A 27,559-nucleotide genomic window follows, 5' to 3' on the forward strand; every position below is an offset into this window, starting at 1 on the left:
CACCATGGGACAGGGCCTGGGTCAAAGCTTGGAACAGCATTTGTAGCTTAACCCCTTAGTGACGGAGCCAAATTTTTGAAATCTAACCAGTGTCACTTTATGTGGTAATAACTCTGCAACGCTTCAACAAATCCCAGTGATTTTGAGAATGTTTTTTTAAAGACACATTATACTTTATGATAATGGTAAATTTAGGTCAATATGTTTTGTGTTTATTTATAAAAAATAACAAAAATTTGAGAAAAATGTTAAAAAATTTGCAATTTTCAAAATTTGAATGTTTATCCCTTTAATCCAGATGGTCATACCACAGCAAACCATTAATAAATAACATTTCCCTCATGTCGGCTTTACATCAGCACCATTTGTAAAATGTTCTTTTATTTTGTTAGCATTTAAGGAGGTTTAAAAATGTCGCAGCAATTTTTCATTTTTTCAAGGAAATTTACTAAATTTATTTTTTTAGGGACTTAACCATGTTTGAAGTGACTTTAGGGATCTCATATATTGGGAAACCCCCTAATGTGATACCATTTTAAAAACAGCACCCCCTGACATATTGAAAACTGCTGTCAGGTAGTTTATTAACCCTTCAGGTGCTTTACAGGAATTAATGCAAAGTGGCATGACAGAAATGAAAAAGTGTATTTTTACCACCTAAATGTTTCTAACTTCTGAACAGATTACTATAGCAGTCAGACTCTAAGGGTATGTGCACACGTTAGAATTTCTTGCAGAAATTTCCTGAAGAAAACCGGAAATTTTCTGCAAGAAATCCGCATTTTTTTTGCGTTTTTTTTCCTGGTTTTTTTGCGTTTTTTTAGCATTTTGCAAGCGAAATTAGCTTGCAGAATGCTAAAGTTTTCCAAGCGATCTGTAGCATCGCTTGGAAAACTGACTGACAGGTTGGTCACACTTGTCAAATATAGTGTTTGACAAGTGTGACCAACTTTTTACTATAGATGCTGCCTATGCAGCATCTATAGTAAAAGATAGAATGTTTAAAAATAATAAAAAAAAATAAAAAAAAATGGTTATACTCACCTGCAGACAGCGGATCTCCTCAGCGGCGTCCGTTCCTATAGATGCTGTGTGTGTGCAGGACCTTCCATGACGTTGCGGTCACGTGAGCGGTCACATGACCGGTCTCGCGACCAATCACAAGACCGCGACGTCATCGCAGGTCCTTCACCGCACACCAGCTATAGGAACTGAAGCGGCAGCATGCACCGCTGAGGCAGGAAGACTCCGGAGGCCATCGAAGGTGAGTATATGACTATTTTTTATTTTAATTCTTTTTTTTTTTACCAATTATATGGTGCCCAGTCCGTGGAGGAGAGTCTCCTCTCCTCCACCCTCGGTACCAACCGCACATAATCTGCTTACTTCCCGCATGGTGGGCACAGCCCCGTGCGGGAAGTAAGCAGATCAATGCACTGCTAGGTGTGCGGAATCCCCGCAATTCCGCATTTTTAATGAACTTGTTGCTTTTTTTTCCGCGATGCGATTTTTTTGCGGAAAAAAAATGCAACATTTGCACAAAAAATGCGGAATACACTGTAAATAATAGGAGGCATATGTTAGCATTTTTTTCACGTTTTTATCACGTTTTTATAGCGAAAAAACGCGAAAAAAACGCGAAAAATACTGAACGTGTGCACATGGCCTAAGGCCACTATTTGGTCGTGAATTGCCATGGCAAACATCGGGACCACACAATCATGATCTGAGGGCACCAATTTGGATAAAGAGGGAGCCCCCACACTCTGTTAACCATTTATAATGATGTAGTCACTATTGACAGAGGCATCTAAGGGGATAAACAGATTTGGACGGTGCAAACAGTGATCATGGCTGATGCAGCAAGTTGTCAGCTGTAGTGTACATCCAACAGCTGCTGGATTGTCACCTGTATGGGGAGGCTATTCTCTAATATGTCAGGTTAGTTAAAAGACGTATTGGCTGTCATTAAGGGGTTAAACATTGATCAGTAATAGGTGGATGAGTGACAAGTGTGTAGGCCTGATGTTCTGAAAGCCATGCCAAATTCAGGGAAGACCCATGAAGGAGACCAACCTTGGAGTCCTAATATTTAAAAAAATTAGAGGTAGACATCACTAAAGTGGCATCAATTTATTTTACTCACTTATATAGCGTCATTAATTCCACAGAACAGCCATTCTCACTTTCCCCAGAATGGAAATAGCATAATGGGGCTCTTACACACCTTCCACTACAGGCAGCCCACCAGATTGAGACCCAACTTCGGGGCTCCACATTTCATAAAATTGTTTGCAACATCAGCAGCAGTAGCAACAACAGGCACAGAAGCCACGACAAAGGTGTCACAGACTGGAATAATGTGAGATCAATGCTGTACACTAAAAATGACACCATAGCCTAGTTTACCCAGTCTACGACTGGAGTGGAAAAGTAATTGGAGGTCCATGACTCATTCATCTTGATGAAAGATAGGAGGCCCACACTTTCAGGGTATGTGCACACGTTGCGGATTTGCCTGCGTATTTTTACACACTGAATCCGCATCTCTTGGATTTGATGTGTTTTTTGATGCGTTTTTTGCATGCGTTTTTGTATGTGTTTTTGAAAGCTAAATAAAGATCTATTATTGAACAAAAAAAGATAAGTGATGTTATTTCTTGTCCAACCTCCTCTTTTACATTTGTCCAACCCACATTCCATTACACACAGATAGATAGATAGATAGATAGATAGAAAGAATTCATATAACTATCTATAGATATATCTACAGATAGACCCGTAGAAGCGCTGAGTGCGCAAAATGGCCGTCGTCCTGTTCTCACTCCTCGCACCCTCACTTTTTACCTGCTGATCCCAAGCAAATGTCTGTAACCTCAATATGTTAAAATAAAAGACATCGTCTTCCCACTGCCCTGTAGCGGTGACATATCGGGTAATAAGGGGTTAATGTCACCTTTGTATTGTTTGATGACATCAAGCCCGGTTAGTAATGGAGAGGCGTCAATAAGACACCTATCCATTACTAATCCTATAGTAGTGAAAGAGTTAAAAAAAGACAGACAGAAAAAAGTATTTTAATATTCTTAATTTCACCATACTTACAAGCACGCCTAATTCCTGCGATGCCCTTGATCGCCTGCAAAAAATAAAAAATAACAAGCCAAACATATACACCCTTTCCGAGGCAGTCCAATTAATAATGAGTGTCTCACGATGATCTCCCCTATAGATCTGTCATATCAGGAGATGTGACAGCTCTATAGACCTTCAGTGACACACTGACAGGAGACAATGGCTCCTGCAGTGCATCACTGAAGAGGTTACTTTAGTTCACTGCTCTCACTTTATGGCAATGCTGCATGGGAAATTTCCCACGCAGCAGTGCCGCAAGTGAGAGTATGAACTATACTGTACCACAGCAGTGGAGGGATACAGTGCGGAAGGATACCTTCCGTCATTGTATCGCCGGAGCCCCTTGAGAGTGGTCGCATCAGCTGATGTGGCAGCTCTCCACGGGAGATCGTCGTGGGACAATCATATTAATTGGATTACTGTTGATCAGGTAGTATATTGTTGGTTTATTATTTTATTATTTGTTACAGGTGAGCAAGGGCTTAGGGATCAAGGTGATTGGTGAGTATGTACTGTATGTTGCATGTACTGTGTGTACTGTCTGTACTGTATATGTGTGTATGTGGTGTTTTTTTTTTTTTTACATTCAACACATTAGCCAGATGATGAGACTACTATTGTCCCATCATTGGCTAATGTGTCATCATTGTCACTGTTGGGACTACAAGTCCCATCCAGCTATGCCTGCACACACACACACAGCCCCCCAAAGACCCCCCCGCACAGCCTGCAGACCCCCTAGACAGACCCCTGGACAGTGCTGCACAGCCCCACAGATGCCCGAACAGCACCGCACAGCCCGCAGACCCCCCGGACAGACCCCCGGACAGTGCCGCAAAAGCCCGCAGGCCCTCGGACAGCGCCGCACAGCCCCGGACAGCGCCACACAGCCCCGGACAGCACCGCACAGCCCTGCAGACCCCCAGACAGCGCTGCACAGCCCTGGACAGCCCCGTAGATGTCCTGGCAGACCCCCGCAGGCCCAAGGACAGTCTGCAGACTTCACCCGCATACACAGACTCGCACACTGTCACCTCCTACACTCCACCCACGCACTCCCTCCTCCCAATCTGCAGCGTTTCACCTGCAGCTAAACCAGATCTTTTTTACATCTGCGGTTTTGCTGCGGATGTGCCTGACTCAATGCAAGTCAATGGGTGCAGAAACACTGCAGATCCGCAAAAAGAATTGACATGCTGCGGAAAATACACTGCTGCGTTTCCGCGTTTTTTCCGCAGCATGTGCACAGTGGATTTGGTTTTCCATAGTATAACATGCTACTGTAAAACGCAAGGAAAACTGCTGCAGATCCGCAGAGTCAAAATCGCTGCGGATCCGCGGGAAAATCCACAACATGTGCACATAGCCTCAGGGGACTTTAAAATAATGAGACAGTATTACATTACACAAGTGTGAGCAAATGAAAGAAATGTATAGAAATTCTTGTGGGACGGGGCACACACAAACTGACTTTACCACTCTGTAAGTATTTTATGTTCATTTCTTTCATTTGCTCACACTTATGTAATACTGTCTCATTATTTTAAAGCTTTAGCGGGTTAAGTGTGACTTTTATAGACTACACTTGTATTTGGCTGCATTCAGCCCTACTGTTGTCTAAGCCTTGAATCTTTGTGATTTCCTGCACATGTAGCCTTGCTTTATATAGAGAGATGTGTTTCTATTCTTTCCTCTACATTTTTTCATATTTTTTTCATTTTTTGGCTTTTCAAGCATTTTGTATGACTGGTTTATTGTATTATTTTGTGCAAATAATTATTTACATTGTTATGCACCTTGCACTTTACTGTATCAGTCTGTTTGTTCCCAATAGTGAAAACTCAGCAGCCTCTATATTTTAACTTTCAATTTTTTAATATTGTCTAATAATCTAATAATATTTGGTATTATAGGATTATACTCTATAAGCATTTAGTTCTTTTTTGGTTGAAGTTCTCTTATTAAGTTGAGTTCTCTGTCCAATAAGACTCAGTTGTGGGCAATTTTGTGTAAAATACTCTTCATTTTGAACACATTGTCCTTTTGACTTTTCTAAGAACGAGCAATGAATTTGATTTTATGGGTCGGAGGAAGATTTTCTATGCCACTTTCTGTAGGTGAGATGTCGAGATTATTGGGGTCCACTATAGACTTCAGGGTGAATTTTTGTAGGATGACCGTGATGAAAATAAAGAGTTGTAGGCGTACCAAACTTTCAGCAATGCATGCCCTCTTTCCTGTAATACAGACCGTGTATTAGTATATTAAATTATCCAAACTATCAAACTATGAGGACCCGTAAAATTATTCCCAACCGGGATATTTATGTTATATCCACATTATATATATATATATATATATATATATATATATATATACAGTATATTTGGAAATTTAAAATTTCTAAATGAATGCAGAGAGTTTTGCACGCATGCAGTAGGGTTCTGTTCTTGAGATAGATGTGGATAGCCCATAAATGACCATTAGAAAGTCTGTGGTTGTCCTGATTAGAGATGAGCGAAACCCTGGATGTCTGCAGTCTGAGGATTCAGCAGTTAAAAAAAAAAAGGTTTGGTTCAGGTACCAGAGCAGTATCCAAGCCCAAACCTGGATAACATTAACTTGGGGGCCCAAGTTCATCATCATAATTTCTCCCAGTGAACTGTGATGAATTCACCACTGCACCGTGAAACTTTTTCTCACTGTACTAGCGGTGATCTGACTAAGGCCCCACAGTTCAAGAGCCCTGCTGGCAAAGTGTATTTATTTACAATAAAACTATAGGATTAGTAATGGAGAGGCATCTTATAGAGACCTTTCCATTACTAAGCCGTGGGTTTAATGTCACCGGACAATACAAAGGTGACATCAACCCCACAAATATGAATCCCACTTGCCAAAGTCAGAGGGCTAGTGGGAAGAGCTGGGCAAAGCACCAGAATTGACTCATCTAATAGATGCGCCTTTTCTGGGTGGCTGTGGACTGCTATTTTTAGACTGGGGGGCCAACATCTATGGGCCCCTACCAGTTTAAGAATACCAGCATCCAGCTGTCTGCTTTAGCTTGTCTAGTTGTCAAAAATGGGGGGATCCCATGTCATTTTTTAAAAAATTATTTATTTAAATAATTTTAAAAAAAATTGTGTGGGGACCCCTCTATACTTGAAGACCAACCTTGCTAAAGCTGACTGCTGAGGGTTGAAGCCATCAGCTGTAAGGGTTATCAAAAATACAGGGGAACCCACACCTTTTTTTTTACATTATTTATTTAGAGTGCAGGCAGTGGCAGCCGCCACGTGCTATCGCGGTTATTAGTGGCGGTAGGCATCTGCTGATGGGAGTAGTAGTCCTATCAGCTGACGCTCGTGACCAGAGGTAAACTTTTTTACGTCCGATCACAGCTGCAGGCTCACGCTGTTATTTGTCTGGCTCTCTGACCAGTGGTAATGATTTACAGTACCGTTGGTCAGAGTCAAAGGCCGGGGTCACACTTGCGAGTGTGATGCGAGAAACTCACGCATCAATACCCGGTACTGCTGCCAGCACTCGGACCGAAGCATGCGGCAACATAACATAGAAATACATGCAGTCGCACTCTCCGGTCCGAGTGCCGTCGGCTGTGCTGGGCACTGGCATGAGTTTTTCACATCACACTCGCAAGTGTGACCCTGGCAAAAGCTGCATCTGACAGTGTGTCCCCATAGCGCTCTGAACAACAGTAACGATCTTACAGTGATCAGAACCACCGATAAGATCACAACCTTAGTGGAAACTCAATCATTTACCGAATTTTGTGAAAAATACTAGTGATGAGCGAGTGTACTCGTTGCTTGGGTTTTCCGGAGCACGCTCAGGTGATCTCCGAGTATTTGTTAGTGTTCGGAGATTAAGTTTTTATCGCTGCAGTTGAATGATTTACAGCTATTAGCCAGCTTGATTACATGTGGGGATTCCCTAGCAACCAGGTAACCCCCACATGTACTCAGCCTGGCTAATAGCTGTAAATCATTCTACTGTGCTGATGAAAACTTAATCTCCGAAGACTAACAAATACTCGGAGATCAACTGAGCGTGCTCCGGAATCAAGAAGATGTGAGAGATGCAGCTGGCTTCTCTCTTCATCTTGATTATTAATGTATCTTAGTAGTGACACCAGTGCTTATTTGGCACAGGGCTCACGTGACAAAACAACCGCACGTGAGCCCCAGGAAATGCGCGTGCTGACACCACTGGAATGACACCAGCACGGGATATGAGTAAAAGTGGTTTTATTTTTATGAAGGCAAACATTTAGATTGAGAAGAGGATGTCCTAGTATAGACAACTCCTTTAATGGTTTCCAGTCTGTAAATAATATGAATATCTAAATATGAATGGGTGATTATTGTTAGACATTGGTCCCACCATTGGGACACTTCTACATCCACCTGACTCGCCCCAGGCTGGTTAAGCTTTCGCATTGATAGTAACTCGCAGTTATTATTACGCCGTAGATTTAGAATGGGCCAACAGGGTACATGCACCACCAGCCACTCCATACAAATTATGCGGGCTGCAGTCTTCCGGCAATTAGGAAAGAACAAGGATTGTCATTTTAACCATTGGAAATAGTATATGATACTATAACTTAATAAAAAAGATAATATTGTTTATTCAAACCTGCAGAAAAAGGCATGAAACCATTATTTTTCTTAAATTTTCCCTTCTCATCTAGGAAATGTTTCATATTGAATTTTTCTGGTGTTTCAAATAATGAGGGGTCATTCAGTACTGTTGTCAACATGGGCATGACATTTGTTCCCTGAAAAGAAAAGACAAAAAAATTTAATTTAATGCTTGGTATTCTAGCTGGAGTCATGATTTGGAGCACCCCCACGTCAGGGCAATGGGGTACTCGGTACCGGGTCTCTCTCGGTTCTGGGGATGTCACGGTGGCCCGACCCGGTCCGTGGCCCTTTCAGGGGCGTCCAATTAAAGGTGTAGTTGGTCTAGTGTTCGTGACGCCACCTGTGGTACTTGGTCAGGGTGACCGACGCTGCTTAGGGGTCCACTGGGGTGATGAAATGGCAGCTAGATGGTATACCTTCCCACAGGTGAAGTGTGTCCCCAGGGCTTCCCAGATGTGTAGGTGGTGATGGTGGATGATGTAAGGCGCAGTGAATAACAAGGACACAAAGGTTGCAGTCTCTTTACCTTTTACTGAAGGCTTCAGCATCCACAGCCCAGAGCACCAGATGACAGGGCAGGCAGAGTCCAGCCGGTCTGAAGGCAAATCCAGAGCTCTCTTATCCAGGTGGAAATCAGTACCCTTCCTACTAGCGCCTGTGTGTTGTAGTACTTCCCTGCTGAACACCACGGGATAGTACAACCAACCTTTGTAGATCTTCTAGATGTTATTTCTTCCTCTCTGTCCCCCAGATGGTATGGATAGGCCAAACCCGTTTGACTGGGATGGCCTGAGGCTTGTTTATAGGGACCCTAGAGACGCCCCGACCCCCACAATTTGCCTGCCACCGTGTCTTCTTAGGTATTAAGGTCGGCAGCCAACTTGGAATTGACTGTCCTGCCGGTCTCTGAAGTAATGCGTAGAGTCAATTACTCCCTCGGTGTCCGGCCATCGGCTACACGCCTCAGAAGGAGGCTGCCTGTCTCGGGGCAGAACTCCTCCCGGTGTTTTCTCCTTGTACTGTGACTTCGTTTCTCACTCTCTACAATACACCTCTCTTCGTGTCCTTTCTTAGGATACTGCCGCACGTGGGGCAGGCGCAGCTCCGTAGCTTTTTATCTCGTGCTAAGCCTCTGTCAGGATCCCACCCCTGACAGGGACCTTCTGTCTGCAGCTCAGATGTTCCTCCTTTCGCCCTGTCTGCCTGACAGGTGTTGCCTGGGCAAAGCCCAGCCAGCTTCTCCCTAACTTTCTATCCAACCCACCAGTTTTACCCTTCTGTGAGGAGTGCCCTACTAGATAGGAGCATGGCTCCCCCTGGTGGTCTGGAGTGTGAAGTGTGTTGTGATGCCGTGATACCTGGACAGATGAACTCCTTTAGTGCCATCAGACGTAATATCACTCCTCCTGGTGGAAGAATGACATTACTGCAGCAACCAGGACTCTGGGGAGCTGCAATGACATGTCATTAAACCCTTATGGCAAGTCAGCCAAAAGTGTGTACATATTCCTCCTAACTAATTTAAGGGGGTTACAGCCACTCTTATTTCAAACAGAGGCATATAATCAGGCACAAACCCATGCAATTTCCACAGAAAATCACTGGAAGCGATATAGGTTCTGAGCATCTTTTGAAGTGGCAATATTATGAAATGATAGTGTTGCCGCATTTTGTGCAACTTCTGGTGCTATTTTTTGGAAGAAGGCAGTCATGTTTTTCCATTGCACTACTCTTGAATCTACTATGCACATTGGATTAAAGTATACCGAACTTGCCAATTTCAGAGGGACCAGGCAATCATCTAATTTGTATGGAGAACTCCTAAATCTCCCCTAATTGTTGAGGTCAGGGGAGAGAAGTTTGAATTAGTACTCCAAAATCCAAAATAAGCCTCTGCCAGAGTTATCTCTAGCGCTTCACTCTTCGATGAGAACTCATGAATGTTTGGCCAAATTGAACAGTCTAAGGGTACCGTCTCACAGTGGCACTTTTGTCACTACGATGGTACGATCCATGATGTTCCAGCGATATCCATACGATATCGCTGTGTCTGACATGCAGCAGCGATCAGGGACCCCGCTGGAAATCGTACGTCGTAGCAAATCGTTTGGAACTTTATTTCGTCGCTGGATCTCCCGCTGTCATCGCTGGATCGGTGTGTGTGACACCGATCCAGCGATGTGTTCGCTTGTAACCAGGGTAAACATCGGGTTACTAAGCGCAGGGTTGCGCTTAGTAACCCGATGTTTACCCTGGTTACCCGGGGACTTCGGCATCGTTGGTCGCTGGAGAGCTGTCTGTGTGACAGCTCCCCAGCGACCACACAATGACTTACCAACGATCTCTGCAAGGTCGTATCGCTGGTCGTGATCGTTGGTAAATCGTTTAGTGTAACGGTACCCTAAGATGTTATGTTTAAACACATCTATGCCTAATCTATCAGGATTAAAACTTCTTACAGACTAGATTGTTTCAAATTAGTCATCAGTAGAACTAACCCCAAATGTGCCTTGATGTTTGTGACAATTTTAAAAATTTAGTTTCAAGTTCTAAAGCTCATCATACTGATGCCTTGATGATTATTATTATTTATTTTTTTTTTTTATGGATATAGCACCATTGATTCCATGGTGCTGTACATGAGAAGGGGTTACATACAAATTACAGATATCACTTACAGTAGACAAACTAACAATAATAGACTGGTACAGAGGGAAGAGGACCCTGCCCTTGTGGACTTACATTCTACAGGATGATGGGGAAGGAGACAGTAGATTGGGGATTTGCAGCAACTCTGGTGTTGGTGAGGTGGCAGCTCTGATGGTGAGGAGGCAACAGAGTCATTGCACACTGTAAGCTTTAAGTTACAGTTATGATATATTATTAGCCCATTTACATCTTACATTAAGTTATTGGATTTACCTTGGGGATGTGGTAACCATGGAAGGTCACATCTCTAGTGGTAGATCGCATTGCACCCATTGGGAAAGTATCACTAATTCTCTGTATCTCATGCAACAAGGCATTTGTGTAGGGCATTTGATTCCTGTCATCTGCCTTAGGTGCCCTCTCTTGTCCAATCACTTGGTCAATCTCTTCATGAGCTTTATCTGCAGGTCAGTCAAAGAAAAAACGTAGACAACTTCAACTTTTACAAACTTTTCTATGTCAGAAGGTAAACATGTGAGACATACAAAAAAAAACAATAAAAGTTCATTTTCAATTATATACTCATTTTCTTTCACGATACTTTGCTCCATGTTGTAATTCAAAGGGAATATACTCTGGACTACAGAACAGGAAAAGGACTTGGGTATTCTGGGTACAAGTAAGCTGACCAACAGTACTCAATGTCAGGCAGCAGCTCCAAAACTAAACAGGATTTTAGGGTGAATGTTTTCTCTATCTACTAGTTTTATCAGCCCAAAATTTTGGAGGAAAAGGGAACCAACTGCATGGGCAGAACTGGTGACGTAATATCCATAAACTTATATGCCATATAATATGTCTTTCTCCAGTGATAACAGAAGGTGTACCACCTGCTAAAAATGTATCTGTGGAGAAACAGCATTGTATCTTTATTAACCAGACGTCTATTTTTAGCAAACCAAGAAGAATAGACAGTTATCTGTATGTTGGCTTTTGAATTTGTGTGTTGGTCAAGAAAACAGATGTTTGCTTGTGTAAGCCTGTAATATTGACATTTTGTATAACATATTGTGCTCTTATCATTGATGACTTGTGATGTTTACTGATATGCTAATTAAGCATTGTGTTAGGCCATATAGTTTTGGTGACTTTGAAAACAGAGGAGAGAAAACTATTCAAATAGATTAAATAATCAAGTAATGCTGCTTGACCTCATCTCCATTCTTACTCTTTATAACAATACTGAATGAAGGACACTTTTTAAGTATAAAAAAAGGTTACATGCCTCTATAGAGAGTAAAAGACAGAGAGAGAAAGACAGCCAGAGATTCTGCAAAGACATCCAGGAGACCCTACAAAACTGCTGCCAATATATCATGGCTTCATCACGAGGGATACAAATCTGCTCCATTGACAATCGCTGAACCATGCATACATTTGGAGAAAGCCAGGATTGGTATCCGCCAGTCGCCTGGCTCCATGCAGATGTTTGGAGAAGCCAGTTTGTGACCCTCAGGTCAACTGGCCTTGTACCTCAATGTACTGTCATCTTCCTTTGCTTGCTGTTACCTCCTCTCTGTGTGCATGCCACAGGTGGGGTTGTCGACCCCAGAAGTTCTGAAGTAACAGCTGCCATAATCCTGGCGAGTCAGCGAAAGGGTGAGACTTTGTAATGTGCACCAACTTGGTGTATTTTGCTGGGACTGTTCTACATGTTATGTGCCTGTTTTTGTGGTTCAATAAAATATAGCCACAGTGTTTTACCCTCACCCTGTGTTGTCTGAGTAGCATTTTGCCCATGTTAAAGGGAGAGCGGGTGTTTGGCGGGACGATCCCTGGTCCATGCAGTTTCGGCTAGCGGACCTGGGTGCCTGCCGACCCCCGTGCCTCCACATTATCCAGAAACCTTTTCTCCATGCCTTGAAATATTTGAAACAGTTCTGATGGGGAATGCATCAAGCAGAGACCAGCCCTGCTCCAAAAACAGACATCACTTTTGGGAGTGGGGCAGGTCTCTGCTTTTCTTGCTCACCGGGGTATATACCATTAAAGCAGGGGATGTGGACTTTATATGTGCTGCTGATATGAAGGATATGAAGACAGGTTCTGAAGAATAGTGGTTTATTTTCAACGCATTTCAAAGTCAAATTGACTACTTCATCCTGACAACTGGGTTTTCTCTTTACAATGCACACTGATAATGAGGATTTATGGGGGTTAGGATATACAAGGAAAGTAGGTGAGTAGGAGTAATAAATGTGCTAATAATATTAAATGTCTGCTCACAAATGCAAAAAGTTTGGAAACAAAATGAACAACTTGAAGACTCTTATGTCAACAACAGAATACGATGTGCTGGGCATTATGGAAACCTGGCTGGACGAAAGCCATGACTGGGTGACAAATGTAGAGGGTTACACTATATTTATAAGGGACAAAGATAAAAAAGATGAAGGGGTGTGTATTTTCACTAAATCCAATTTAAGACCTGTGCTCAATGATTACATTGGAGGGTACTGCGACAATGTAGAGTCAGTGTGGGTAATGTACATTGGGATGGCAGTAATGAAAAGCTGCTAATTGGAGTTTGCTATAAGCCTCCTAATATAGCTGGACAGGTAGAGGATGAAATGCTGCAGCACATTAAAAAGGCAGCAAATATTAATAAGGTCCTTATTATGGGGATTTAAACTACCCAGACATTCAATGGGACATAGAATCTCCTGGTTGTCCGAAAAGCTGCAAGTTCTTATGCGCAATTCAAGACAATTACCTCTTTCAGCTGGTAGATGAACTCCTTCTATGAGGAATTAAGTGCAAATCTGGATGTTGATAATGTGGCTGATCTGATTTATCTGGACTTTGCAAAGGCATTTGATACAGTACTGTCCCACATAACAGCTTTATAGTGAAGCTACAGAAGCAAGAACTAGGGGAAACTATATGGGTAAAGAATTGACTAAATGACCAGAAACAAAGAGTTGTCATAAATGGTACATTCTCTAAATGGGATATAGTCAGCACTGGGGACCGCAGGGATCCACAGGGATCTGTGCTAGGACTGATTCTTTTTAACTTATTTATTAACCCCTTTACCCCCAAGGGTGGTTTGCACGTTAATGACCGGGCCAATTTTTACAATTCTGACCACTGTCCGTTTATGAGGTTATAACTCTGGAACGCTTCAACGGATCCCGGTGATTCTGACACTGTTTTCTCGTGACATATAGTACTTCATGTTAGTGACAAAATTTCTTTGATATTATCTGTGTTTATTTGTGAAAAAAATGGAAATTTGGTGAAAATTTTGAAAATTTTGCAATTTTCCAAATTTCAATTTTTATGCAATAAAATCACAGATATATGTCACACAAAATACTTAATAAGTAACATTTTCCATATGTCTACTTTACATCAGCACAATTTTGGAACCAAATTTTTTTTTTGTTAGGGAATTATAACAGTTAAAAGTTGACCAGCAATTTCTCATTTTTACACCACCATTTTTTTTAGGGACCACATCTCATTTGAAGTCATTTTGAGGGGTCTATATGATAGAAAATAACCAAGTGTGACACCATTCTAAAAACTGCACCCCTCACGGTGCTCAAAACCACATTCAAGAAGTTTATTAACCCTTCATGTGTTTCACAGGAATTTTTGGAATGTTTAAATAAAAATGAACATATAACTTTTTTTTCACAAAAAATGTATTTCAGCTCCAATTTGTTTTATTTTACCAAGAATAACAGGAGAAAATGGACCCCAAAAGTTGTTGTACAATTTGTCCTGAATACGCCGATACTACATATGTGGGGGTAAACCACTGTTTGGACGCATGGTAGAGCTCGGAAGTGAAGGAGCGCCATTTGACTTTTCAATGCAAAATTGACTGGAATTGAGATGGGACGCCATGTTGCGCTTGGAGAGCCCCTGATGTGCCTAAACATTGAAACCCCCCACAAGTGACACCATTTTGGAAAGTAGACCCGTAAGGAACTTATCTAGATGTGTGGTGAGCACTTTGACCCATTAAGTGATTCACAGAAGTTTATAATGCAGAGCCGTAAAAATAAAAAATCATATTTTTTCACAAAAATGATCTTTTCGCCCCCAATTTTTTATTTTCCCAAGGGTAAGAGAAGAAATTGGGCCTGAAAAGTTGTTGTAAAATTTGTCCTGAGTACGCTGATACCCTATATGTGGGGGTAAACCACTGTTTGGGCGCATGGGAGAGCTCAGAATGGAAGGAGCGCCGTTTGACGTTTCAATGCAAAATTGACAGGAATTGAGATGGGACGCCATGTTGCGTTTGGAGAGCCACTGATGTGCCTAAACATTGAATCCCCCCACAAGTGACACCATTTTGGAAAGTAGACCCCCTAAGAAACTCATCTAGATGTGTTGTGAGAGCTTTGAACCCCCAAGTGTTTCACTACAGTTCATAACGCAGAGCCGTGAAAATAAAAATTATTTTTTTTCAACAAAAATTATTTTTTAGCCCCCAGTTTTGTATTTTTCCAAGTGTAACAGTTGAAATTAGACCCCAAAAGTTGTCCAATTTGTCCTGAGTACGCTGATATGCCATATGTGGGGGGGAACCACTGTTTTAGTGCATGGCAGAGCTCGGAAGCATCATTTGGAATGCAGACTTAGATGGATTGGTCTGCAGGGGTCACATTGCGTTTGCAGAGTCCCCTATGTACCTAAACAGTAGAAACCCCCCACAAGTGACCCCATATTGGAAACTAGACCCCACAAGGAACTTATCTAGATGTGTTGTGAGAACTTTGAACCCCCAAGTGTTTCACTACACTTTATAACGCAGAGCCGTGAAAATAAAAAATCCTTTTTTTTCCACAAAAATTATTTTTTAGCCCCCAGTTTTGTATTTTACCAAGGGTAGCAGGAGAAATTGGACCCGAAAAGTTGTTGTCCAATGTGTCCTGAGTACACGGATATCCCATATGTTGGGGTAAACCCCTGTTTGGGCGCACAGGAGAGCTCGGAAGGGAAGGAGCACTGTTTTACTTTTTCAACGCAGAATTGGCTGGAATTGAGATCGGACGCCATGTCGCGTTTGGAGAACCCCTTATGTGCCTAAACAGGGAAAAAAAACCAATTATAACTGAAACCCTAATCCAAACACATCCCTAACCTTAATCCCAAAGGTAACCCTAACCCTGACACACCCCTAAATCTAATCCCAACCCTATTCCCAACTGTAAATGTAATCCAAACCCTAACCCTAACTTTAGCCCCAACCCTAACTGTAGCCTTAACCCTAGCCCTAACCCTAGCCCTAACCCTAACCCTAACCCTAACCCTAGCCCTAACCCTAACCCTAGCCCTAACCCTAACCCTAGCCCTAACCCTAACCCTAGCCCTAACCCTAGCCCTAACCCTAACCCTAGCCCTAACCCTAGCCCTAACCCTAGCCCTAACCCTATCCCTAACCCTAACCCTAGCCCTATTCCTAACCCTAGCCCTAACCCTAGCCCTAACCCTAACCCTAATGGGAAAATGGAAATAAATACATTTTTTTAATTTTTTAATTTTTCGCTAACTAAGGGGGTGATGAAGGGGGGTTTGATTTACTTTTTTAGCAGGTTTTTTTAGCGGATTTTTATGATTGGCAGCCATCACACACTGAAAGACGCTTTTTATTGCAAAAAATATTTTTTGCCTTAACACATTTTGAGAGCTATAATTTTTCCATATTTTGGTCCATAGAGTCATGTGAGGTCTTGTTTTTTGCAGGACGAGTTGACGTTTTTATCTGTAACATTTTCGGGCATGTGACATTTTTTGATCGCTTTTTATTCTGATTTTTGTGAGGCAGAATGACCAAAAACCAGCTATTCATGAATTTCTTTTGGTGGAGGCGTTTATACCGTTCTGCATTTGGTAAAATCGATGAAGCAGTTTTATTCTTCGGGTCAGTACGATTACAGCGATACCTCAATTATATAATTTTTTTATGTTTTGGTGCTTTTATACGATAAAAACTATTTTATAGAAAAAATAATTTTTTTTGCATCGCTTTATTCTGAGGACTATAACTTTTTTATTTTTTCTTTGATGATGCTGTATTGTGGTTCGTTTTTTGCGGGACAAGATGATGTTTTCAGCGGTACCATGGTTATTTATATCCGTCTTTTTGATCGCGTGTTATTCCACTTTTTATTTGGCGGTATGATAATAAAGCGTTGTTTGTTGCCTCGTTTTTTTTTTTTTTTTTTAACGATGTTCACTGAAGGGGTTAACTAGTGGGACAGTTTTATAGGTCGGGTAACTATGGACGTGGCGATACTAAATATGTGTACTTTTCTTGTTTGTTTTTTTCATTTAGATAATGAAATGTATTTATAGGAACAATATATATATTTTTTTTGCATTTTCTTTTTGAATTTTTTTTTTTTTACACGTGTGAATTATTTTTTTTTACACTATAACATTGCCCCGGGGGGCATGATGTTATAGTGTAAGATCGCCGATCTGACACTTTGCTGTGCAGTGTGTCAGATCGGCGATCTGACGTGCACAGCTCCTGGAGGCTTCCCGGCGCCTACTCAGAGCAGGCGCAGTGAAGCCACCTCCCTGCAGGACCTGGATGCTGCGGCCATCTTGGATCCGGGCCTGCTGCAGGAAGGAGGAGGTAAGAGACCCTCGGAGCAACGCGATTACATCGCGTTGCTCCGGAGGTCTCAGGGAAGCCCACAGGGAGCCCCCTCCCTGCGCGATGCTTCCCTATACCGCCGGAACACTGCGATCATGTTTGATCGCATTGTGCCGGGGGCGGTCCGTGACCGCTCCTGGCACATAGTGCCAGATGTCAGCTGCGATAGTCAGCTGACACCCGGCCGCGATCGGCCGCACTCCCCCCGTAAACGCGGCCAATCGCGCTGGACATACTATCCCGTCGGTGGTCATACGGGCCCACCCCACCTCGACGGGATAGTACGTCCGATGTCAGAAAGGGGTTAATGACCTTGTTGATGGGATTGAGAGTAAAGTGTCAGTCTTTGCTGACACCAAACTAAGTGGGATATTAAAATCTGACCTTTACATTATAATATTGCAAAACGATCTGGATAAAATGACTGAATGGGCATACAATTGGAAAATTAGATTTAATGTAGATAAATGCAGAGTAATGCAGTTAAATAAAAAAAGGGTTCTTTACTACTAGGGCAGTCAAAACGTGCAATGCCCAACCACAAGAGGTAGTAATGGCAGATGCTATTACATTTATTATACAAGGGTTATATATAATTGAGCGATAGGAATGTATTGGTGGAGAAAGGTTGAATTCTATGTAGCTAGGTCTTTTTTTCAACCTACGCTTCTATGTTTGCTGAACACGTGCCATTCATACAGGCACATGTGCAGTCACAATAGAATGCTCTGATATACTTAATGAGCCAAGTTTTGGATTAGTAGCATAGGATATGTTTTCAGCCTATGAATGTTTCTGTAAGCTGACCACAGAGATATTTCCTCCATTTACCTTGTATTTCTGGATATTTGATAAGTATCAATAAACCAAAGTATAATGTAATTGCAGTAGTCTCTGAGCCTCCAAGGAACATGTCAAATACAGTTTCTATCAAATTGGTTAAGTGAAAAGCCGTGTTCAGATTCTTTTCTTCCTGTAAGGCAAAGCAAACCATAATTTTAGCAAGAACATTTTTAATTATATCGTGGTCAAGTCATAGAATATCTAGAAGTGTCGAGTAGAAGTCAACTGGACTTGATATAAAATCTTGAAGATGATATCTTCTATTTTTTTAGAAACATATCACTTATTTTTTTTCTGGAATCCTAAGAGATCATCTACAATCTGTGATACTTAGCAGATAAATTTCACTATCACTGATATGGCACCACAGGGGGATTTAATTGGGTCGTCTTGTCTCCAAGATCCTATCCCAATATGTAGTAGGCGTAATAATAATAATATTAGCAAATACAAAAAATAGGAAGCCATAGGAATTTGAGTTGTCCCAGGCCAAGGGTATAGATGGAGAAGAGTAGGGGTCCTAGGACAGAGCCTTGAGAGACACCAACAGAGACAGGGCAAGATGAGGAGGTAGTGTGGGAATAGCAAACACTAAATGTGCAGTTGGCAAGGTATGAAGAGATACAGGATAAGGCAAGCTCTTTCCTGCCAAAAGAAGAGAGGAACTGTAGTAGGAGGCAGTGGTCAACTGTGTTAAAGGCAGAGGACAGGTCTAGAAGGAAGAGTATAGAGAATTTTCTGTTAGCTTTGGGTGTAAGTAAGTTGTTAGTAATTTTGGTCAAGGTAGTTTCAGTGGAATGGTGGGGACGGAAACCAGATTGTAAGCTGTTGAAGAGTGAGTTAGAGGCAAAGTGAGAGGAAAGTTCAGCGTGGATGTACTGCTCAAGGAGTTTGGATGCAAATGGGAGCAACAATATGAGGTTATAGCTGGATATAGTGCTCGGGTCAAAGGATGGCTTTTTGATGATAGGTGTGATTGTGGCATATTTGAAAGCAGAGGTGAAGGTACCAGAAGTTAGAGATGGGTTGAATAGATGGGTTACGGATGGGATAAGTGTGGTGCTGAGGTTGGGGAGGAGGTAGGATGGGATGGGGTCAAGTGTGGTGGTAAGGTATGATTTGGAGAGGACATGAGTAAGCTCTCCTTCAATGATATTGGAGAGGAAAGTTATGGGGTTAGGGCATTGGTCTGGTATAAAAGGGGTTGTGGTGGTCGAACAATAAAGAGTTGTTTGATCTATGTTCTTTTTGAAGTGCGTGGCAAAGTCCTCGGAAGAGATTAGGGAAGTTGGAGGGGGCAGTGATGGGTGGAGGAGGGAGTTAAAAGTGTTGAATATTTAAATTGAGGTTGTAGGATAAGGAAGACATGAGGGATGTAAAGTAGGTCTGTTTAGCAGAGGAGAGAACTGATTTGAATGCTAGTGTTGTTTGTTTGAATGCAGTGAAGTCATCTGCAAATGCGTTTTCTACCAACACCGCTCTGCAATTCTGGATACTTGACAAAGCTTTTCAGTGATGTTATTGTGCCAGGATTCTCTTTTTATTTGTCCCACTCTGCTATGCATGAGATGGGTGACCGAGTCATTAACAGATTCAAGAGTGGTATTGTAGAAAAACTAGTGGCAGTGTCTGTGTTGTGAAAAGAAGATATGGAGGACAGTGGTAGAATAGAATCAGAGAGAGAGCGTGTGTTGATTTGCAAGGTTTCTGCGGGGTGCGCCAGTTGATGGACATGGGTGAGAGATGAAGAGGACAGTGATGAGCAGGTGAGTAGATGGTGGTCAGATAGAGGGAGAGGTTGTGAAGTTAGATAGGGAGCAGAGACGGGTGAAGACCAGGTCTAATGTATGTCTGCCTATGTGGATGACTGAAGAGGACCACTGGAGGGACATTGAATTCCCTCTATAAAATTTATGTCACCTTAGTGTTTTTTTGGATTAACCCCAATGGCATATTTAATCAGAAAGCAAGAGTTAAAAAAAAAATGAATGGAGACAAGTGCCGTAAGTCACAGGCCAATCATTGCTTAGATATGCCTCAATGGGTCAAGCCTACAGCTGCCATATTGTAACTCTTCTTATACATATGAGAGATTTTAAGTCCTAATTATTTATTTACTTATAACCACTATAGCTGGTGTTGTAAAAATGTACTGACTTGATTCATTCGGATAAGGAAGCAATCAATGTAATCTCGGGGACAGGCTGAATCCAGTGTCTTCTGGTGAGTCTTGATGCTTTCCTTCACATAGTCTTTAAGGGATTTAACAAGTTGAAATGTTTTTCTATGGGGTCCAGGTAAATACTTCATTATTCTAGGGAAAATATCATATAGCTAAAAGAAAATAAAAAGATGTAATGAATAGGATTATACATACAGTTCATATATTGTAAATTAAAATGAGCCCTTGGACTGAACAGTGGAGAGCCAAGTGAAACATTCACCTGCTTTTAAAATGTATAAGACATACAATCTTCTTCACCATTTTTATATATTTTTGATATGACTTTTTTAATATTTGACAAATGTTTTCATTCAAGCAGGGAAATTCAACTTCCCGCTCTGGGAACTGTCTAATAAGTTTTGCACTTTTTCAAAAGCTAACATGAAACTCTACTTAGTGAAGGGTGCACAGAAAGGATATCACTCCAATATTCATATTGTCCTAATTAATTCACCATATGCAATATTGTTAATTATATATTTTGGATGACATGATGTAGTTGTTAGTATAGAGTTACTGGCTATTGGTTTTTTATGTAGTGATATAACTATTGATTGATTTAGTGTGTCACCTTTTAAATGTAAATCCAAAAATGTGATCAGTATGAAAAAATGAAGTGAATTTTAAATTGAATTTGTTTTTGTTAATGTAATTGGTGAATGTGATGGCCTCCTCCTTAGTACCCCCCCCCCCCCATATCAGGAGGAGCTCATCAATGAAACAACCATACCATATGATATTATGATTGTAAATATTATCATCATTGCAAACATAAAGTTCTTCCCAGTGTGACATACGGTAACTATATTTGCCAGGGAGAGGGAAACTTTGGCTCCCATACTAACGCCATTATGTTGGAGGAAAATTTTTTGTCAAATTTAAAGTAGTTATGATGTAGCAGAAAATTTACTGCAGAACTAATAAAATCCTTAATTTCCACTTCATAATTACTATATTTGTCAAGGTGGTAGGATAGGCTGGATAGTGCAACTGAATGAGGGTTAGACGGGTATACAGTAGACTCACAACATCACATGACAACCATGAGAAGTTTTCTTTCCAAATAGCATTATTGAAGATTGTTGTGATGTATTTTGAGTCTCTTACATAGCTTGCAATTTCTCGAACTAGTGGTTGTAAGTAAAAATCTACCCAGATTCCTGCAACGATTGGTCTCATGGGTGAAGGAAAGAAATTTTTATGTACCGTATATACTCGAGTATAAGCCGAGATTTTCAGCCCATTTCTTTAGGCTGTAATTGCCCCTCTCGGCTTATACTCGTGTCATTGTCGGCGGGGAAGGGGGTCGGCGGGGGAGGGGAGCGGCGGCTGTCACATACTCCTGGCGCGGTCCCTGCTCCTCTGATGGTCTCGGGCAGCGCTTCCTGTGTTCAGCGGTCACTTGGTACCACACATTAAAGTAATGAATATGGATGCATATTCATTAGTTTAATGAACGGTGCGTGACCGCTGAACATAGGAAGAAGCTCCTGGCTCCCGGAGACCATCTGACAGTGAGAAGCTGCCAGGGACCGTGCTGTTAGCAGGTGAGTATAAAGGGGGAGGGTGAGTGAGCATTGCGCTATATTCACCTGACCCTGTTTCACCGCCGGGTGCCGCTCTGTCTTCCGCATCTTCTGCCTGTTCAGGTCAGAGGGCGCGATGACATGTTTACTGTGTGTGCCGCCCTCTGCCTGAATAGTCATAGAGCCGGAAGACAGAGTGGCATGCAGTGGTGGAACGAGGCCAGGTGAATATCGCAAATGTCAGGGGCCTGACCGACGAGAGGTGAGTATGTGATTTTTTTATTTTAATTGCAGCATATGGGGCATAATCTATGGAGCATTTTATGGGGCATAATCTATGGAGCACTTATGGGGCATAATCTATGGAGCATCTTATGGGGCATAATCTATGGAGCATCTTATGAGGCATAATCTATGGAGCACTTATGGGGCATAATCTATGGAACATCTTATGGAGCATAATCTATGGAGCACTTATGGGGCATAATCTATGGAGCATTTTGTGGGGCATAATCTATGGAGCATCCCTATGGGGTATAATCTATGGAGCATTTTATGGGGCATAATCTATGGAGCACTTATGGAGCATCTTATGGGGCATAATCTATGGAGCACTTATTGGGCATAATCTATGGAGCACTTTATGGGGCATAATCTATGGAGCACTTATGGGGCATAATCTATGGAGCATCTTATACGGCATAATCTATGGAGCATTTTATGGTGCATAATCTATGGAGCACTTATGGGGCATAATCTATGGAGCATCTTATGGGGCATAATCTATGGAGCACTTATTGGGCATAATCTATGGAGCATTTATGGGGCATAATCTATGGAGCACTTATGGGGCATAATCTATGGAGCATATTATGGGGCCATTATTAACCTTTGTGTAGCATTATATGGGGAATATTTTTTATTTGGAGCATTATATGGGGCGTATTTTGTATGGAACATTATATGGGGCCCATCATGTACTGTATGGAGCATTTTATGGGGCTCCTGATTCAATATGGATATTCAAAAACACTTAACCTACTGATGTCTCAATTAATTTTACATTTATTGGTATCTTTTTATTTTTGAAATTTACCGGTAGCTGCTGCATTTTCCCCCCTAGGCTTATACTCGAGTCATTAAGTTTACCCAGTTTTTTGTGGCAAAATTAGGGGTCTCGGCTTATACTTGGGTCAGCTTATACTCGAGTATATACGGTATCTTTGGGAATGAGTGGTATATAGGTATATTATATATTCAATTTCTCATACAGTCCTGCATTTAGTAAGACTATTGTGCCTCTTTTATTCGCTCTTTTCACCAAGAGGTTGCTGTTGTTTTTTATATCATAAATAGCTTTTCTTTCTGCCTTTGTTAAATTCGGATGTTTATTTTCCTCTGCATTCATTATCCTTTTATTTACTGTAATTCAATGAGATATTTCTCTATGCAATCTTGGAACTGGTCTAATACTGATGGTCTTGATTGCAGAGGGTAGAAGTATTTATTTCCCATAATGACATTTTTATTCAAAGATATATATTTATATATATTTTTGATGTTTCGCTTTCTGTTTCAAGTCTAGCAGGGATTTTTGTTCACTAAAGGATTTAAACGTGTCTGAAAATATATGTCCAGTTTCTTCTATAGTTGAAACAATGCCAGCATTGGATTAAAAAAATGACATTTAATAGTTAAATTGAGAGCCAATTTGTTGACACCCATCAGAGTTTGAAAAATGTCAAAGTCATTTGTTGGAGAAAAGCCTAGACCTTTACTTAGGACTGATATTTGTGCTTCCGATAGGATATAACTTAGATTCCATAGATAGATTCCATATTGGAGTATCTAGAATCGGTGAATCTTGTGGCGGGTTGGATATCTTTCTACTAAATGAAGGGTGCACGGATAGGCTATCACTCCAATATTCATGAGAAATAGAGAATCATGGCACATTTCTTCGTTTTGATGGATTCCCGGCTCCCAATTGTGTTGACTTGTACACCTGCCTCTACAGTCATTTGCATTTTTCTAATGAAGGTCTTGTTGACAGAAACATTAATTATTTAATGCACTGATAGGAGTACTATGAATTATGGGTTTTGTAAACCAACCAACTCTTTTGAGTACCTTCCAATAAAGGAGGTGTTAAAGGCATCACTATAATATTACTTAAAGGGAACCTGTCAGCAGGATTGTGCACAGTAACCTACACACAGTGTCAGATTGGTGAGGTAATACTGATTAAAATGATTCCTTGGTTAAAGGATTCTGTCTTGTGGTTGTTGATTAATCTTTATTTTCAGTTTTGAGTTAATGATGTTTGTGCTTCGGGGCTGCCTTTGGGCGGAGTTTCATGTGGTGCTCTTATTAGGTATTCATAATCCCTCAGTGACCTGCCCCAAGTTTACATAATTAATATATGCACATACTGGAAAAAAAAAACATTCTGCAGGCAGGTGCCGGCCATGGCACCTGCGCTGCAGCATAATCGCATGTGTACTGTGTTAATACTAAATATGTTGCGGTTGTCTTGATCTTAAAAAAAAATCCATTTGAAAATGGCACCCGCGGCACCTGCGCAGTAGCAGCTATCTGTGTATATAGAGGTGATCCAATAGCTGCTCTTGCGCAAGCGCCGGCAGCGCCATCCTGCTACAGAAAAAAATCCTCCTCAAAGATGGCACCGCCGGCGCCAGCGCAATTTTTTTAATTTATTTATTTATTTGTTATGATCAGGATAACCTCAACCACATTTATCATGAGCACAATAAACCTACGATTATGGTGCAGCGCAGGTGCCACGGCCGGCAGAATGTTTTCTTTCATTATGTGGATATATTCACTATGTAAACTAGGGGGAAGGTAACTGAGGGATCAGTGACCTGTCAGCAGTCTTGAGTATGAATCGCTAATCAGAAAACCACATGAAGACCCCAAAACAAGCCCCACCAAAACACAACCACAAGATGGATTTCTTCAACCAAGGTATCATTTTAATCAGTATAACAGCACACACTATGTGTAGGTTACTCAGCTCAATCCTGCTGACAGTTTCCCTTTAAATAACCTCCAATATTCATTATTAATCTGTAAAGTCTTTTTTTTTTCAAAATCAAATTAAATTCTTATATTTATTTTACTCTTATAATTGGCAAAACTGCTGCCTCACCTGACCCCAAGTTGATGACACAATGTGGAAAGCTTTCCGTGAGTCAGCCAGGGTATCCATCCACCTCTTATCACTGTAGTCAAAGCGTATCCCCATCACTAATCTTGAGATGATATTAGAGGAGGCACAAATGACAGTGGTACTGGGGTCAAATGGTTGTCCTAAAGAGATACAAGGTGTGATTTTATAAGATGCTCAAACGAGGTAGTCGTGGGTGAGCAACTGTCCCCACTCACTCTAGCATCCTACAGACAACACGTTTCCTTGTCCTGGTGTACTGCTGTGTGTGCGCATGTTGCCGGATGCAGTAATGGACAGGAGGCAGAGCAAGGGTTAATGTTAACCTTTACGTGAACAGGGAATACTCCACGCAGGGTGTGGAAAGGAGAGGCAGGAGTATGGCAAATGGTATGGGCACAAAAGGTATATTGAGGGGTGTAAAGGGGGCCAATGGTATACCAACTGTTCATTCAGATCATCCATCAGTATGACGGCTTCCTGACTGCAGAGTCTTAGGTTTGCATGTGGGTGCCAATGTGGTTAGCACATGTTGAATCCGGTGTTGTCCTGCAGGGATTGATGATCCGGTTCCTGGCGGTGACATAGAGTCCTCGTAGTCTTGTGCGGGGTCCTGAGTCTGGGATTCGGGTTGAAGAGTGAAGAGAAGGCTACAATATTGCTGGTGCTTAATGAAGCTCGGCAGACGTATGCGGGTGAGAAAGGGTACAGTTCTCAGTGAGTCACCCGTCCTTCTTAGGCGGCACGCATGCGATATATACTGTCCCATTGCATTGGGTACCTTCAGCAGCAGAAGCCAACGGACAAAAGACAGTTCTCTGGTCACAGTCTCTATAAGTGGCAGAAGGGATACTATAGTGTGGCCCTGCACTGAAAGGGTACTCAGAGGAAGGAGCCCCAAACTTCACATGCAACATGCAGTGTGCTTCCGCCAAGTCTGTCTGCTTTTTTGCACGCTCTTCCCTTTTTAGCCTAGCTACGCCCAATGTTGTGGGGTGCAAAGGTCGGTCCGGGTTTCTAAGCTTTCCTCCAGACAACAAAGGTGACAGTCCTGACAGTTCCGGACCCGATGCAAGAAAGATACCCTGGTCTGGTCCCTCTTCTTACATGTGGAACACATCACACTTACTTCAGGGCTGCAGGCCTGCATGTGTTCCAGGCTTCCTTAATCTGGATCCTTGGCAGTAATAACTCCAAGGGAAATGGATTCCATAAAACTATTAAATTTTTACTTGGCAAATGGCAATATTTACAGTATTTACAGTCAGATGTAGTGGATAAGGTTCAATGGGGTGGCATCTTTCCCACAGGTACAGAACACAACTTCAGACCTCCTTCTTGGTATAAGTAGAACATTTATTTTACTATTTTCTCTAGCCCTAGGGGACCTTCTCTTTTTCTAGCAAAATATCTGGTTTTCCTCTTATTCTGCCTTTTATAGTTTGAGTGCACCCAGGCCCTGACGTCTATCTCGAGGTTCCCAGGCCTGCAAAAAGAGGACTCATGAATAGGGGCTCTCTGGTAATCTACTGCCTAGACTAGAGGTTCTAGGCTCTCGTCATCCCTAGCAGCCCCCGATCTCAGTCTGCTGCTAGTTGCTACTCAAAACTCACCGCTTATGTCACTTCCTGTACTTGACACTAACTCTCAGTTCCCCATCCTAAGCTGGGCCGGACATTACAGTTAGCCCTGCCTAAGCTAACTGCAGCCCCAGTGAGTGTTACCGTTTTATAACATACATGAACATCAAATACATTTAATCCATTAGAGAGTCAGGGAGCCGACCATCAGCTCCACCACTCCCACAATTTGATGATTTAATTTTAAATTTTAAATAAAAAAATGGACACATACCATTTAAGCTTTTGAAGTGATTAAATAGGTGTTGGGCCTCCTCCTGTAGAGGTTCTTCTAAACTCTTCTTACCCATTCCAAAATCCTTTAAGGTCAGGAGAGAAAACTGTCTCAAGAAAGTCCAGGACTCTCCATTGGAAAATGCTAACCCTTTATAAAATATCAAAGTGTATTGTTATTTTCTTCACCCAAATCAAAATCTACTAACACCGTACTCTGTAATAAATGACTCACTATTAGGTCTTGTGTAGATAACAGTAGTTTTGGTCCGAGTACAATTCGTCAAAACATCGGATCGCACTCGGACCATTTTTACTCAGTGAAACCATGCACATGAAATATTCCTCTGAATCTGTCCAAGGCAAAAAATCACAGATTGCACGGTTTAATAACACATTGCACTGACTTTTTTTATGCATTTAAAATAAAAATATGAAAAAATCCAAAAATTATTCTTTTTTGGAGGCAGATGACAACTATGTCACTGATAAAGCACATGAGGTTTATAAGGAAGAAAGTCATGATTAAGGGAGCTCAGTCTCCAGAAACGTGTTGAGTTTCACACCCATATGGTATGTGCTGAAGTTTGTACCCTCCATGTTAAAGTTTGTGAATAAAGAAATTTTTTCTTCACGGATTCTGTGGAGCTGGACAATTTTTTTTCTTTTGGATTGTATATGCTTGGACACAGCGGGTCCGTGCTCCCGAAGTTCAGCCATTGCATCACAGGTGAGCTGGTTTATACTTATTCTCTGTATAAGGAAGAAGACCAGGTTTTTTGACGAGCGCTGG

At 41.7% G+C, this 27,559-nt stretch overlaps 1 protein-coding gene across 1 annotated transcript in view; it reads right to left on the reverse strand.

The window, feature by feature from the left end:
• Positions 1-4,996: 4,996 nt before the first annotated feature.
• The window catches only part of LOC143809414 (cytochrome P450 2C23-like), an 80,743-nt gene continuing 58,180 nt past the window's right edge, over positions 4,997-27,559 (reverse strand). Inside the window, exons 3-9 of the mRNA XM_077292482.1 lie at positions 26,768-26,917; positions 24,896-25,056; positions 20,131-20,307; positions 17,962-18,103; positions 10,725-10,912; positions 7,795-7,936; positions 4,997-5,372 (exon numbers count right to left, since the gene is read on the reverse strand). Coding sequence (XP_077148597.1) covers positions 5,188-5,372; positions 7,795-7,936; positions 10,725-10,912; positions 17,962-18,103; positions 20,131-20,307; positions 24,896-25,056; positions 26,768-26,917 — 1,145 coding nt within the window. The 3' untranslated portion in view covers positions 4,997-5,187. The remainder of the gene's footprint in view (positions 5,373-7,794; positions 7,937-10,724; positions 10,913-17,961; positions 18,104-20,130; positions 20,308-24,895; positions 25,057-26,767; positions 26,918-27,559) is intronic.

Source organism: Ranitomeya variabilis, chromosome 2, assembly GCF_051348905.1.
Source record: "Ranitomeya variabilis isolate aRanVar5 chromosome 2, aRanVar5.hap1, whole genome shotgun sequence".
Classification (NCBI taxonomy): Eukaryota; Metazoa; Chordata; class Amphibia; order Anura; family Dendrobatidae; genus Ranitomeya; species Ranitomeya variabilis.